The sequence below is a fragment of the Prenolepis imparis genome, unplaced genomic scaffold, assembly GCF_030444845.1.
Source record: "Prenolepis imparis isolate NDT839.2.m4 unplaced genomic scaffold, iyPreImpa1.0 SCAF_3, whole genome shotgun sequence".
NCBI classification, from domain to species: domain Eukaryota; kingdom Metazoa; phylum Arthropoda; class Insecta; order Hymenoptera; family Formicidae; genus Prenolepis; species Prenolepis imparis.
In genome coordinates this window covers 15,328,975-15,345,615 of record NW_028141161.1, presented here as the reverse complement: position 1 = coordinate 15,345,615, position 16,641 = coordinate 15,328,975, and the positions used below count along the sequence as shown (strand labels likewise).

At 34.9% G+C, this 16,641-nt stretch overlaps 2 protein-coding genes across 4 annotated transcripts in view; both read left to right on the top strand.

Annotated features, from left to right (window-relative positions):
* Nucleotides 1–931: 931 nt before the first annotated feature.
* Nucleotides 932–16,641, top strand: part of Clc-a (chloride channel protein 2) — a 31,184-nt gene continuing 15,474 nt past the window's right edge. The window contains exons 1-2 of one of the 3 annotated variants that reach the window (XM_083034870.1): nt 932–1,177; nt 2,236–2,594. In XM_083034870.1, the coding sequence (XP_082890996.1) occupies nt 2,541–2,594 (54 nt within the window). In that variant the 5' untranslated portion in view covers nt 932–1,177; nt 2,236–2,540. Of the gene's footprint in view, nt 1,178–2,102; nt 2,595–16,641 lie in introns of all 3 variants that reach the window. The other 2 variants (XM_083034869.1, XM_083034868.1) reach the window with 2 other exon arrangements.
* Nucleotides 10,130–13,581, top strand: LOC145934469 (putative oxidoreductase YjmC). Its single transcript, XM_083034913.1, has 2 exons — nt 10,130–10,727; nt 11,883–13,581. The coding sequence occupies exons 1-2, from the start codon at nt 10,473–10,475 to the stop codon at nt 12,729–12,731; spliced, it is 1,104 nt and encodes a 367-aa protein (XP_082891039.1). The 5' UTR covers nt 10,130–10,472; the 3' UTR covers nt 12,732–13,581.

Genomic DNA, 16,641 nt, shown 5'->3' with positions numbered 1-16,641 from the left:
TATTTGTTGGAAGTAATATACATATAGTTGATATTATATATAGGAATAATTTTGCAACAGTGCAGAATAAAGCATGATCGATCGCTATCAGATATTGACATGCTTTTTTTTATTCATCTTTGGATCGTTCGGTCGCGTGATTTAAGCTCGGAAGTACCGAAATCCCACACTAAAGACGAGATCAAATTATTTCTCCGATGGCCAATTAGTCCCGCTCTCCCATCGATCGACATTGAATCATTTGGCAAAATTCGCGATGGTCAAGGCCGATCTTTATTCGTGTGTCATAATAATAGCTTGTATCGCGTGCGAGCGAAATGACGATGGCTAGTGGAAAAGGTCGTCGTCCACAGCTTGAGTCATTAAACGGATTCGTCGAAAATTACTGCGTTCATCAAGCCGAGTTATTTGCCTTTCGCTCCATGAGGAAAAAACGGTTCACGAGGGAAATGTAAATTCTAACGCACGTTTTCCTTCATCGTGAGTCATCGCGTATAATCGCGTATGCTCGATGACAGAGCCTTTCGTTATCGATCGATGTTATCAATCATCGTGTCGACGCAGAAAACAGCACCAGACATTAATATTAGACATAATTCGTTCTCGTAATAAGACGTTCGTCATAAAATTCATTTTTCCGCGAAATTAATTTTTAACGCGAGAAAACACATTATTATATAGCGTTTACGTATAGTAATAAAAAACTTATCGCGATGAGAGATTCTTTTTCGATAGAAATCCGCGTGCACCACGTGTTCTCTCGAAACTTGGCCGCGGCCAAGTTCCGCGAAAGCGCGACCAACATCTATCGCTTCGTCATCACGCGAGATGTCGAAGAGTCCGATCGCGAGGAGGAGCGACGCTGTCTCGCTCGTACCGCCGACGACGTATATAGGATTTAAAAATTTCTTGCAAACACGGTGACTGAAATCTCGACGCCGCTTCATTCATACACCTATCAGTCGGCTCACGACCGTCCAGCCGGGCAGTCAGAGGCGCTCGCGCGCTCTCGTCGCGTCTCGGAACCGAAACGATTCGCTCCGGATTGATCTCTCGACTCGACTCGATAATCCCTGACAGAGAAAAGTCCCGGTTTACTCGGCTAGGTGTAAAACCCCGCATGCACTTACGCGGTAAACCGGTATCACTGCCGTTTTCCCGTGCAACGTAACACGCAGTAAGTCACAGATTCACGTCTTGAAGATTAATTTCCGATCCCGCGCTCCGGCTTGAACGAGATTTCGTCGTGTAAGATATTTTTCTCAAACGCTCCCGTCTAAAGGTGTTCATTTTCGGATTTCTTTTTTTCGTCGAAGATTTTTTTTCGCGAAACTCGCAAATGTAAATTTGATCGATTCCGTCGATAGAACTTTAGAGAGTGAGAGAATATCGTGATCGATAAGTCACGCACCATTATCGTGACGAGCGTTATTTGGTTTGCAAAACATTCTCAATGTCAATATTTATTAGTTAAAAAAATTTGTTTCGCACAACATGAAAAACAATCGTGTCTAGCACCGATCGAGGGGCGAAGTTTCCGATTACGTTGGACCGGCGCAATTTTTGTTGTCGCCGGACCATCATAGCGCCTGTCGATCCGTTGTACAGGTCGGTGTTTGCACAGTGACTGGATGGTATTCTCAGTCTTACTTTATCTCGCTTGCGAGATTGCATTTCCACGCTGCAAATATTGCGCGCGCGATTTTTTAGACGCGACGCTTTTCTTCGCGCATCTTCTTCGCGAAAGCGCGCCGGTTCCCCGCGATTTAAATCGCCAGTCTCGACGAAATTCGATGATCTTCGTCGCGCGTCTTAACGGTTCGGTAACAGTTGCGCGATGTAGTGCTTTATGTATTTAATAAAGAAATACGTAAATCAAATGCAAGGTCACATTTCTTGAGTGCGGTTTTATCGGCGCGATAAATTCGGAGTGAGTCGCAAAGTTAACGGAATCGATAGCGCAGATCGAAGCACAGATACAAGAGCTATTTCTGCAACTGATTCTCGGAGTGTTTTGATATTTCGTGATACGAGTTATAATTCATACAAAAATCGAGATTATTTTAGTATTAGAAAATGATAACCGCCTTTTCGTTTGTCAGAGATTTCTTTCGAGAGAGGAGAATTTTTCTCGACACGTGCTGAGTTTAGTTTCAATTATTCTCTCTCTTGTCGCATAGTATGTATCGAATTTTTGAACTTCGCACCGTGACGCTCATCTTTGCTAATTATAAGAATCGGGACTCCGAAAATCTCGTGGCGTCGATCCTATAAGACACATATATCATCGATGAATTGTCGCTGTCGTGAGGGAAGAGAACGAGAGGAAGAAGAAGATCGAACGCCTCCGGGAATCGATCGTGGACAGAACGTTAAATATCGGTCTGGATTTATCTACGATTCTTCTGCTTGTCACCATCTTCTTCTTCCCATCATCCCTCCCTCCTTGCGTTGACGGAAATTTTCTCGGAGACAACTTTCTGCGGCGAGTAAAAATTTTGCGAGTTTATCACTCTCGTCCGAAGGGATAGGAAGTCAAGATGACGTCGCAAATGGAAAACGAGGAGTATGGACTGGGGTATCAGAACACTCTGGTGAGTAATCCCGCTTGAATTTTACGAGATTATTGCGAATTGATATCGATGCGAAATTATTGCGAGTTAATCAATATGCGATCGTTGATGGCGAATAATTTTTATTTTGTAATTCTCGGTTTCAATGAAATTTCATAAATAGTAAAAAGCTTACATAAGGATGGTGAAGAAATTTGGAAAAGTAAATTTTTCTAAAAGAATTTTGATAACATATCAAATAACTTGATTGGTCTTTGTGTTGATTCTGATACGTATTTCAGTCTTCGATAAATTATTAGACATGTAAAATGAAAAACTTGATAAAAGTATCGAAAATTTATTCAAAACATTTCACACGTGCGACTTTAAAATAAGAGAGTTAAATGATCGATATAGTTTTGAGTACATAGTAACAACGTTTCGGACCGTCTTCTTTTTAAGACGTTTCGTCACTTTTTTCTTGTCTTCAAACTTTCTTTATTCTTTATACTAACGAGACGCGTAATAAAGATATAACTAACTTTTTAACACCTTCTTTTCGAGCTTGTCTCGAAAACCGCGAGTGCGACTTTTTAGTACGGTCATTAAAATTCGTTTCATCGATCTTTATGACCGTTACGAGCGTACGCAAACCATCGTTGAGAAAAAAAATATTGATAAGAAATATCGACAGGCAAACCGAAGAAATTGGCGACTTGATTATTCGTCGGAACGCGTTTCTGGCAGACACTTTCGTTTATGAATCGAATAAAAGCCTCGACTCTTGGCAAAGCTGCCTCTTCATTGTTTTCGAATTGACTTAAAATATATCTATACATATATCGTCGCAATATTTTTATTGCTGAGAGGATAGGGAAGAAAGAGAACGGCAACTCATGCCAAAAATGACGCGCAGCAAGGGTTGAAAACTTATATCTTCGTTTATCCTTGGCCGAAATATTGTTGGTAGTCATAAATAATCGTATTGCAGATCCGCTCGTACTGCAGATTCTATTGGACAACTCAAAACTATTTAAAAAAATTTTTTCCTTATGCATGGGCGATATTTTTACTCTAAAAATATAGATAATATGCTAAGGAAATATATATTTATGAGTGTATATATTTCGAATGTATGGTCATATTTATAGAAAAATGATTTCAGTCGTATTTACACAAGATAGTAATATTAATTTTCAGTATTCTAATGGAATACTGTGACAATAAAAACATATTTTTATGATTAAATCGATTAGATATAATTAAATTTTCCGATTAAGGCTCCTGGCTCCTTTCCGACCATGTCGAAATCGTGACGTCAGAGGCGAGAAAACACACGCTAAAATTTCTTAGATGCCATTTCGAAATAAAAAAATATTTCGATGAAACAGCACTTCAGATAGCTTTAGCACACTAAAAAACCCCGGAAACTATCCTTTCCCCTTTATAATCAATCAACAGCTGTAAAATGTAATATTATGAAGCTCAGTCCGTCTGGTCTTTGCACATGCGCAGTCATTCCGCATGTCAAAGTCTGATATCTCGATCATTTTACAGATGTTGATTGATTATAAAGGGAAAAGGATAGTTTTCGGGGGTTTTTAAGAGTGTGCTAAAGCCATCTGAAGTGCTGTTTAATCGAAATATCTTTTCATTAAAAAATGGCATCTAAGAATTTTTAGCGTGTGCTTTCTCGCCTCTGACGTCACAATCCAATATGGCCGCGGTGAGCACCCAGGAGCCAAGACTGCGAAGTTTGTCCAGTTGTGCATAGCATAACTTTTCAATGTTTCTCCCTATTTCTATCTCTTTTCTATTTTGCAACGCTAGAGAATCCACGAGATTACAATGCCTGCCAAGTCTGCCCGGGATTTTCAGATTTTCCGCGTGCTTTCGAATAAGAGTGCATCGTGACCTCGAATAGACATATCGCTATGCGAAGCACCCTGTGCAATCGCGTAATTCTAATCGCCATTCGACGTACACGCCACTATATGTCACGTACGAATTTATTGCATATGTTTTTTGCATATGCAAATTTTTTACGCTTTTCGCGAATTTGCCACCTTAGCCGCATATCTCCACCTCGCGTTTCTCTTTCCCCGTTGACTTCCTCATATTTAGAAATTTTTGAAATTATAAAGTAAGAACAAATTTTGCCGATAAAGAATAACGATGATAAAGAAAATATTGTAAGAATACAATTTTTCAAAAAGTTATAATAAAAATGATAAAATTTCAGTATACTTTAAGTATATATTTCTAAAAGAGAATATAAAGACATTATATTAAATTGTTTTTTTTATTTAGAGAAAAATTGAATTATTATGTGTTAATTATGTGAAAATTAAAAAAACTTATCGATTGATACGTACAGTTACGTATATATGTTATATATACGCGAACACACGCTTGTATCACAAAAACAATTTATTTTATTACATTTATTAGGAAATAAATTTTCAACTTTGTTAAGCTTATTTTTTAAAATATATAACGAAATTATCTTCTTATTTTGTTCAATATAAATAATGTTATCTAGATTCTTTCTAGAAAATAACCGTTAAAGTATATTACAAAATTCACAAAAAAAAGATATTTTTAATTTTTAGAGACAAGAAATAAAATTTTGCAAAATACTAAAATTTTTTTGTGAAGCTTGCTCTTGCTTCTTTACTATTTTTTTCCGATTCTTCTTTCGACATGTATGATTTATTGCGATGTTTCTTTACATTTTAAATCACGTGATCGTGTCATGTTATTATGCACGTGATCGCCACTTGAGCAATTAAAAGTTGTTATTTAATTAAAATTGGACATCTATAATTTATGGCTCATAATGAGCCATAGTCTGAGTCTTGCGATAATCGTTATGTGTGTTTGCAATTAAACGTTGTTCGGAGGTATCGATTATTAAAGTGCGTTATAAATCCTTATTCTTAGATACACTTCACATCAAAATATTTATTCCCGCTCGCGTAATTTATTTATCTGCCAAATGATGTTACAAGCAGTGTGACTCGCGCAATACGATAACGTTACGATAATTTTTACAATTATTTCATAATTAGTGTTATAATAATTGTCAATTACAATTTTAATGAAAAACTATTATTTGTTATTTATCTCATGTCTTCTTTTTTGCAATTTTATATTAAATTATTTTAATTTTTTACAATCAAAAGTGAATATTTAATTATATTTTGTGAGACTTTATAATTTTATGAGACATTATTGGAGCGGTAATTGTAGAATTTTCTTTCGATTCACGATTGTCATTCGTTGGGTAATTCGTAACTATGTTTATAAAATTAAATATTTATGGTTTATGATGTAATCTTGCAAATGTGCCGTCATACATGAATCATTGGTAAACCTCGCTTTGATTTTAACATGAGATATGCATATGTTGTGTGGTTAATAATTGTAAGTATTTTCACGGAAAATGCAAACTGTAATCGTGCTCTTTTTATAAGATGTCTCAGGACATTTTCTAATAAAATAATGATTCTGGTATATTATATAAACAGAAATAAAAACAGATATTACATATACAGAACATAAATGTCTTATTAAATAATATTTTAACAAAAATATAAAAAAGTGATAATGGATTTATTTTTATATACATAATTAGTATTACATATTATTACTGTATACATACAGAATGGTTTAGAATAAGAATAAATCGACGATGTTTATCTAATTTGTTTGTAATGCAAATTGTAGGTAAATTTTTCAATGACATCAATCTAGTATTGACAAAAACATTAATATTTTGAGATGCAATAGTAACAGTAAATAATAACAAAAAGTACATTGATCATTTTTAACGATGTCAAATAGTAAATACTTCGCATACACATATTAAATATATATACATATATAATCAATAAATTCTTATATTAAGAATAAATCTATTTTTTCATATTTCATATTTTTGTTATAATTTTGGTAATAAAGTATTTATAAATTTATATGTATATATAAAGTTTATATTATGTTCTTTTCTTATTTCTACTTTTAACTAAAACATACAATTTGGCCAAGAAATTTTGGGAGGGATACTTTATAACATTTTTATAATTAAATATTTTATTAATTAATGCTTAAGTTTATTATATATTACATTTTTTATGCGACGCAATTATATAATATAAATGCATATTTATTCAAATTCGCATTATCGATTGTATACTAATTGCTCTAATCTTCTCACCGATTAGATCTTTAATTAAAGTCTGAGGAAGTGTATTAGGATTGCATATTTCTCCCTACTCCAATTCGCTAATATTATGTAACATTGAGTTCATATTTATTACCTGCATCGATCAGTGATCGCTCATTAATATTCCCGCATAACATTTCACAAACGAGGATAAATCCTGAGTTCGAGTGAAATAGTAAGTTAATTATCTTAGTGCGCGATTAGAGTTTCGTGTCCTTGCCCACATCCGCACAATGTCGATCGTTTACCAAAACCACGAGATCTGAAATCGTTTCTCGCGACGATAACGGCTTCGTTGAAAGAAGAGATCGCCGTTCGTTATCGCGCACAGAAAGTTTTGCAACGATAATAAGATTTATGGAGAATCTACCGTCCTTGTGCTGCGTGCCATTATGTCGGAATTAAGAAATTGTGCTTTTTATCTCGTTCAAATACTTTACGCCAAAGAAACATAGCTGTCGATTAATTTCGCGATAGTGCGTTGTATTATGGAGCACGCAGTTTTAAAAATGCTAAATCCCATATTCTTCGTAATGAGTTCGTATAGGTCCACAATTATAATAAAAGAACAAGATTATTATGTAACAATAGAATTATAAAATAAAAATTAATGCTCTCAATTATTATTATTTTTAATCTCTCTCTCAAGAGGACAGATTTTAAAAAATCTTTATATTTTTCACTGTGCTTGAATTATTCTGCTTGTATGTATTTACGAAAAAGGAAAGATTTTGAAACAGATTATAGCTTGCAATTTCCTCTTTCTTTCATCTTTTTTAAACTTTCGGATTGCGACACATCGCGATTAAAATCTGAAAAAGTTGTGCAAATTTTATTATAATTATATTATAATTGTGTTGTATTACAATGAAACAGTGATTTTGTATAAAAGCGAGAAAGAGAAAAATACAATAAATATTAATTATGTATTCAAGTGACGAGGAGGAGAAAGAAAAAAAATTGAAATGAAAGAAATATACTCTTCTGCTTACTTTGCTCTACTTCCGACAAAAAAAAGACTTTTGATACTGCATAAAAGTGGCATTCAATGGACTATACGCTAAGCTATAATCTGGTAAATCTAACTTGCAAATTAGAACATTATCCTGCTTTAGTTCATTTTAAATGTAGAAAGTAAACACGCATTCGCGCGTCAACATCGAATAATTATTTATCAAACACTGGAATTTTCGCATAAAATGTCCACTATTTCGGTTTATTTTTAGAAATAAAATGAATATAGAAATAGAATATTAGAACAAACATAGGCTTAACTAAACTCGAAGAGAAAGAAATGCGCGTATAATAGTACTAGGGAATAAGATATCTTGTAATAAGACGATTAAGGAACTCCGGAAACTTCTTGTCAGAGACATAATCATCTCTTTTATCGCGTACGAAATTAAACTTTTCTTTACTCACTCTTTACGAACCGACGCGACGCGTCGTTCCATCCGTTCACAGCTAACTCCTGTCACGAACTGAAATTCCTTTGGCCTATTCTTCGGCTTTGCCCCACTCCTATTTGTTTCTTTTTTTCCAAAACATTGTGTCGATCGGAACAAAAATAAACCCTTCTTTCACGCGCGCGGTTTTACTTCCACTCGCCTCTATTTTCTTTCTTCTAAAATACGGTTTCAGTTATACACACTTTGTTTTTATTCCGAGGAATGGAACTGAGAAACATCTCGGTTATTTTACATTTGCGAGATCGAAAAGCAAATATTTCGCTGTGGCATTTTTACGAAACAGCACAGTCTATCAAATCGTCTAGAAGAATTTTAAGCGCTTATTTGATACACGTGCGAAGAATATAACGATTACCGCCGACATTACTTAATTTAGCATACTGTACTCAGTGTCTCAAGGTTTTTCCTCGTTTTAGGAAGTGCGTATGCATGTGTATGTTATGTATGCGTACGGAAAATCGTGCATTTTTGCAAATAAATAATTGAAAAAAATTGACAACACGAATCGACAGCAAGTCGCTTCGCATGACTTGCCATTGAACTTATTTTCTTCTTATATCAGATATTGTCTCGATTATATAAATCGGCGATCTGTGCATAATCAGATCGCATGCACGATCGACGTAGGTGAATCGTATCAATTTCGTGTGCATCTCGCGAATACATATGTCTCTTTACATAATCAAACGTCGCAAACTGCTTCCTTTTTTCTCTCGTTCGTTGAATGTGTAATTTATATTTTATTTGCGGTGATTTTTATTCGATTCATACAATTGCGATCTAATCTTGTTCTATTTAGAGTCAGGAATATATAATCAATCGATTAATCTCGTGCGGAACAAATATCGAAGATTCGATTACGATGTTTTAGTAATGAGTTCGCAGCGTTCAAACGTCAAAACATACACGTGTTTGCCATATGAATCCAGCACGTTATTCTAATTATAGTAACGATTAATTATTATTATCCCAATTTCGTATTAGCGAAAGAAGTAGCAAGAAATATATCATCCTTTCTTCTAATCTATCAATACTGGCATCGTGCTGTGAAATATTTGCAGAGTATTCGTGCAAATTTTTCTCTAATTTCTGTGTGAAAAAATCGTAATAATACATTATATACATAGCCGTTTAATCATTCAGTGAATAATAATAAATGTTTCTCCTTGATTTTTATCAATCTCAAGATTATCTATTTTACAATACAGAAACAAAAAGAAATTTCTGTATATGAACAATATAGAAATTATAATTGTGAAAAGGACACTTAACTTTCTCTTAATTGATTCTCGCATTCTAAATTCCCATTCTTTTAATTTTGAAAACTTTTTAAAATCGATAACTCTAATTTTAATAATAGTAATAACGTTCAAAGCTCCCGCCGAAAAACGCATTATAGTTTCTCAAATATTTCGCGAGGCGACGCGACGTCAATGTTGTCGACGATGTGATGAGCGAATGTGAGGTATGCTTATATAAACGTCTCATTTATGAAACCAAGTATACAGAATCACAAGTTCTCTCTGGGAGAAAACTGGTTGGAAATAATTGATGCAAAACTAAATCTGCGCACGAAAGTGAATCAGTATATAAGTGAAGATCAGATCATCATCGATTCGTTCAGACACTCGAGTCTGTAATCGCTGATACGTAATATCTCAGCCAACTACAGCGCCAACCATGTGATTTCGCTGATGAGTTTAAGCGCTTAGTTCAAAACGAGGTAGAGGAATTACACTCAACTCGATCTGATAGAAAAAATAGTGAGACAGATATAGATAGAGATTTTTCGCTCATTGCAACGTGGAAGAAATGAAGCTCGTTTTATCTTGCTCTCAGCCCCGTTCTCATCTCGGAAGACAAATTTAACGTGAGATCGAACATCTCGAAGAGGAATTTGAAAACGAAACTAATCGCGAATCTCTGTCCTCGAGTCGTCAATGATAAGCGACGAGAATCTGCATAAGCAACTAGATACGACTATGTTGAATCAACGAACAAACATTTAATTTATATAACTAGTTCATAAGGTGACGATTCACGTTCGATAAGGTGACTCGAGAGATAAACCGTACAAGTTGTTTAACCAATCGTGATCATCGAGGGACAAAAATTATCGCACAGACAATATGTTGATCGTCGATTCAGAGAGCAGCGTTCAGTCAGTTCTGCGAACTTCTAAGCGTATCATCGCGCGCGTGCATCGTCGCCGTCGTTAACAAAATGATGTCCACCGAATGTCAGGATTATGATCAAAAGGTCGTCCCTAAGGACGAAGTCATCAGATTTATTCAGGATTGCATGTGCAAGGCCGGTACCACGGTGGAAGACGCATACGCCGTCGGTCATCATTTGATGACATCAGACTATAGAGGCCACTTTAGTCACGGAATGAATCGGATGCAAATATACGTGCAGGACATCGAGAACAGGTTCACCGATCCTGCCGCCCGGCCGCAGATTGTCACCGATTTTCAGGTTCAAATGGATCTCTCGAGTTAATAATGGTGGAACTTGAGTATCGTGAAAAGAGAAAAATGTTTGACTTAAATTTAAATTCTTAAGTTCTTATATTTGAGATTCGGCACAAGATATTTTTACGTTTATTTCGAAATTAATTAACAACATGTCGGGTCGCGTACTTTGTACTTTTATCACATATCACGTGTACAAAGACATTGTTCGTTATCAATTGATTACGGAGCGAATGTATCAATGACGTAAATATCTTTCGAGTACCGAAGCATAATTAAGAAAGATTTACATATGTGGTACCATAAAAAATTGTGTTTATATTTCACGATAATTATGGCGCATGTTCGTTATACGGCTGGCCTTCGTATCTTAACAACCGATGACCCGATAAGATACGCGTTCCCCTGATTAATAGGATTTACTTTCTTCGTCGTAAGCGTGTTTGTCACTGACTCGTAAACCTTACACATGTTTTCCTTATCATATTTTCGATCGGTTGTAAATATTAAGCGTCTACAATTACATATATAGAGAATATCATTATGTACTTTATTTTCGTGCTCTCTTGCACTTGTTGAGTCAACAAAATTACTCGCGTTATACATTCGTTGTTTGAAACAAAGTTACAAATTATCCGAAGAAAAAATCTGACGATAAAAAATATGAATGCTAATTAGAGCATCGTTTTAATTATTTTTTAAAATAATACTTATTATTGTGCGAAAATTTCCGATATTTTTTTTTCGTCGGAAACACAATTGCGCGACAATTTGTCGACTAGATGCGCTGATAATTTGACGATCGGCAATAAACGCTCCAACGCTAATTAGCGCGACTCTAATTACAATTTGAAATGGTATCTTTATTCGCGAAAATTACAGCCGTTATCGAAAATATGCGCGTTCGCGTGTACGATGCTAACTATTTTATTCGTGCGCGATACGTGTTATTCAGCGTATCTAACGCAATATTACTTATCTCGATTTTATTCGAAGATAAACTCACGTGTGAGAATTTTATTTCCTTCGCGAAAATTTATTTTTAAAAGATAGGAGAAAGCGAAACTAGAGATCGCGTTATCAAGTTCCACCAGATTCTAGGATCTACTTTAGACTTTATAGCTATATCTGAAAGCTTTCCACACATCGCGACTTCTAGGCAATAGCTCTCGTAGACGGAAAAAATGCGCTGGGCCAAGTGGTCGGCAAATATTGCATGGAGCTCGCTGTGGAAAAGGCCAAGAAATTCGGCATCGGCATGGTGGCGGCACGCGGTTCCAATCACTTCGGCATCTGCGGTTACTATACCATGATAGCGATGGAGCAAGGCCTGATCGGTTTCAACTGCACCAACACGAGTCCGGTGATGGCGCCGACGCGCAGCATAAAAGCCGGTCTAGGAACGAATCCGTTGTCCTTGGGCATGTCTACGGGCGACGGCGACGAATTTCTTCTCGACATGGCGACTACCGCCGTCGCCTTGGGTAAGATCGAGCTAGCCATTCTGAAAGGCGAGGACATCCCCGAAGGCTGGGCGCTCGGATCTGACGGAAAAGTGACCCGCAACGCCGAGGAAGCTTACAAAGCTTCCCTGCTGATGCCTCTCGGCGGCTCAGAACGCAATTCCGGGTACAAGGGTTACGGTCTAGGCCTGATGGTGGAGATACTTTGCGGTATCCTTACCGGGAGTGAATTCGGACCGAACATTCGCGCTTGGAAGACCAACAGTAGAGTCGCCGATCTCGGACAGTGCTTTATGGCTATTAATCCGGAAGCATTCGCGTGCGGATCGAAGGAGAGATTGTCGACCTTGCTCGAACAGCTGAGAGACTTGCCCGTTGCCGGCGAGGATCCTGTCCTGATCGCCGGTGACCCCGAGAGATGTCATATGAAAAAGGTCGATAGAGAGGGTGGGATCACGTATCATCCGAATCAACTGAAGGCCTCGGAAGAATTCGCTAAGCATATGGGCGTGCAGCCGATGAAACTTGTTCCTAAATCTGTTTAACATTATTTTTCGCTTATAAACGGAAAAAACGATGAACTAATCAATTTCATCTTGTTTCTTATGTCTCGCTATTGGTTCGATTTTTCTAACATGGAATATGAAAGATAATCAAAAGTTAATAAACGCCAATTTGTATCCAATTTGTAATGAACAATCTTTAATCGTCATTAGTAATAAATATAAAAATTTTTTTATTACGATATATATTTTGATATGCCGATTTATATATATGTAATACATGTGTAATATTTTATTTTATTTGTTAGAAATATTTTCATTTGTACGCTTTATAGAATAATGGCTTCTTTAAATATATCTGGAAGGACACATATAACGAAACTGTTGATGTAAGATTTATGTAAAGCTTTATTTCAATTACTGAATTGTACGAATAATGCAAAAATTATTGCAAGGCAAATCAGTTTGTGTGTACAATTCGATGATTTGATGAAGGATACGATGTTCACTACGATGACATAACTAATGTTGCGATTTGATCGCCGGTCGATGACGATGACGACCTTGGACTTGCTTGCTCGTTCTCGATTACAGTTGTTACGTCTTTGCGAGTGGGTGTCACCGATAATATAAGACTTGGCAGATTATTGGAAACAAATAAGTCGCAAAATATTCAAGATTATAATTTCATAAATGTTGCAAATTGATTACACTTTCTTCTAGAGTATATAAATATATTTTAAAAATTACATTTTACAAGTGAGCATATATTATAAAAACATAAATATATTTTTTTTTATAAAATAACTATGTGAATTAAGCTTCATACTTATAGCAAAATGTAATGTATATGATACTGTATTTTTTTATTAATATATGTGCAACCAGTATATTCTTACATATTTTATATATACATATATGTATATACTTAATTTCAAAATTATATAGAATTTTTAGGTGGATCAAAATTTTTTCTCGTATTTCGCTCATTTTTAGATACGATATAAAGTATATATAAAGACAAGTATACAGAATTATATTAAGCAAGACAATCGCAGACGCGGCCTCAGACTTGAGTTCGCGTTATCAATCCTTGTCGAGAACAAGTGCAACAGATTATAAATGCTGACGTTTGTCATTATTTCAGAGTCAAAAGTACGTTAATAAAATAAGCAGTAAAATTAATTTTGCCTAAGGCTCACCTCGTGTAAAAATAGTAATTTGCTTTATAATAATTTTTTTCATTGCAAAAATTTTTATAAAACCTCATTTAATGTGAAACACTTGGCATTATAGAGGCAGATTTCTCTTTAAGAGTTCATTGGCAGACTTTATATTCCTTCCTGTCAAACGATTGAATACCGATTATCTTGTGCGAATGTGCTCTGCATTCAAAATATGAATAGAAATCACATTGCATTCTCTCAGCGTATCGATAAATTTAGAAATTTATGCTTATCTTTTGTAGTCTTACAATATGTTAAATTAATCAATTTTTTGACTATAATTATCCCCAAGAAAGAATGTTTAATTCACAAATATATAACTTATTATCTCGATTTTTTATATGTTTATTTATATGTAAGAATATCTTCATTAATATTAAATGCATTGCAATGCCTACATTGTAGATACATGTATTTTGATTAGTAATAATTGCAAAGGCTCTTATAACATATAATACTCGTATAATGTTATAATAATACTCATATAACAGTGTTGTAAATCATGGTGCACGTGCGATGCAATTAGAGTTTCTCGAGACGAAGGCCGGTTACAATTATCACCATTGACTTTTTTTTCCAAAAGAAGAGCCTACGTAAGCGACTGTGAAGAAAAGAATCATATTCTTAGGAAAGACAATTTTACGGAAGATCAATTTTCGGAGTATCGTACGCGCTAATCGATTGTCGACAAGTGTGAATTTACTGCTTTTATTACAAATTTTACGGCCAATTTTATTAACGTATTATTGATTGTATTATGCAACGAAATTTTATTTTCTTTTAAAAAATGCATGCATTAATTTTCCAAATATACAATCATTTGTATATTTTATTCAAATGTATGGATATTTCGTTGCTTTCGTTACGAAATGATTGTGACTACCGATCTTTCGTATTTTTTTTTCTGTCCGATGAAGTCAACAGATACGGGGGGTTCAAAAGTTATCAGCATACACACGCGTTTTGTTTGTCGCCGCATTATCGAGTAGACAGGAGTGACACGATATTTCCAACACGCTTTCGTACGCGATAATGTGACTCGTCACATGATCGAAGGGGTGAGAGCAATGAAAAACTGAAATGAAAAATATGTTGTTGCGTGTGTGAAATCGTTATCACAATTAACGAAAGAGTCAAAGATCGAATATATTACGGCGGGAGCTTGATTTCAAATTTGCATAACTTATCCTCTGGTCGAACCCCCGACGACGGACGAATTAAAATCGTCTGCTAATGGAGAATGATGTGTGACTCATTAAAGTGTGTCGTCGGTTAATGGCATCATAGCCGACGTTAATTAGACTTATCTCTTTAGTTGAATCTCCGCCTGAAAGCTTGATAATGGAGCTATATTTTCGCATTAACGTATCTTAAATCTAATTTCTCAGGGAAATAAATCTACGAATCTCCTTTTGCAAAAACTATACTAAGATTGTTAGAATATACATTTTCTAGATAATTTATATGAATTAATATACAGGAAAATAATCTGTGCTTAAACATAATCGGATTTAAATCAATTATTGCAGAGAGAAGTGATTTTATATCTCCATATCATATAATATAATTTTTCGACAATAAAATTTTTGTGTATAATAATCGATTAATATATTTAAGAACACAACGATTTATAAATTACACGTAAAAAATGTAATCTCTGTCAAAGAGGTATAGAATATGATAGGGACCGTAGAGTCAATGCGAGACTCAATTTTCCATCGCGGCTAAACAGGAAGGAAGACCCAATGATTGAACGAACGATCCTGTCCAAAATACAGTCGTCTGCAGTGTTGATGCATTGCGAGCACGATAATTCATTGCCGCGCTCCGTGTGACTCGCATTAACTAATTCACTGCGATCTAACATCCAGGGGGTCATGGAACCCATGGGACATCCGTGGCATCCCGGGACTTGCATTCCCATGACGATGTAACGTACATGTATATATCGCAATCTATATTTAACAAGGCAGTTATATAGATTGTTTAAGAAAGTTTATACATTGTGTTATCAATTCTGTCTGCTTTTAAATATCTTTATTTTTTTATTCAATTTTTCTCAAGATTGTATTTTTTGATACATCTACAGTAAAGATTTTATTATGTGTGTGTGTGAGACTGAAAATATATAATTATGAAAATATTTTATTAAAATGCATTAGGCCTTGCGCATATATAATAGAGAAAATATTAGGAACAAATATTAAATATTAGGAATAAGAATTATTTTAAAATAATAAAATCGAAAAAACTCTGATATAAAAATACAAATTCGAGTATAAAGGACTAGTAAGGGCTAATAAACTACTAAGAGTCCTTTATATCCGAATTTGTATTTTTATATTAGAGTTTTTCCGATTTTATTATTTTAAAATAATTCTTATTCCTAATATTAAATATTTATTCCTAATATTTTTCCTATTGTGCGGCAGGGTCTTACGATTTTACAAATTATAGTATTCGATACACTCAGGTTAATGTCTTTTGCAGCTACAATTGTGACAAAAAATTTATCATATTACTACATGATACTGCATAATAGTATATGAACATCCGCCTTGTACAGAGAAAAGATAGTAGGGAATTTACGTGAAATGAGCAATTTGTTATTACGAGAAGCTCAAAAAATAATGACGTAAGAAAAGGTATCACTTGTTATACATATGATACTCGTTTGCGAGAATGCAAAACGCACGTTGTTGATTCGGAGATTATCGAGAGGTCAA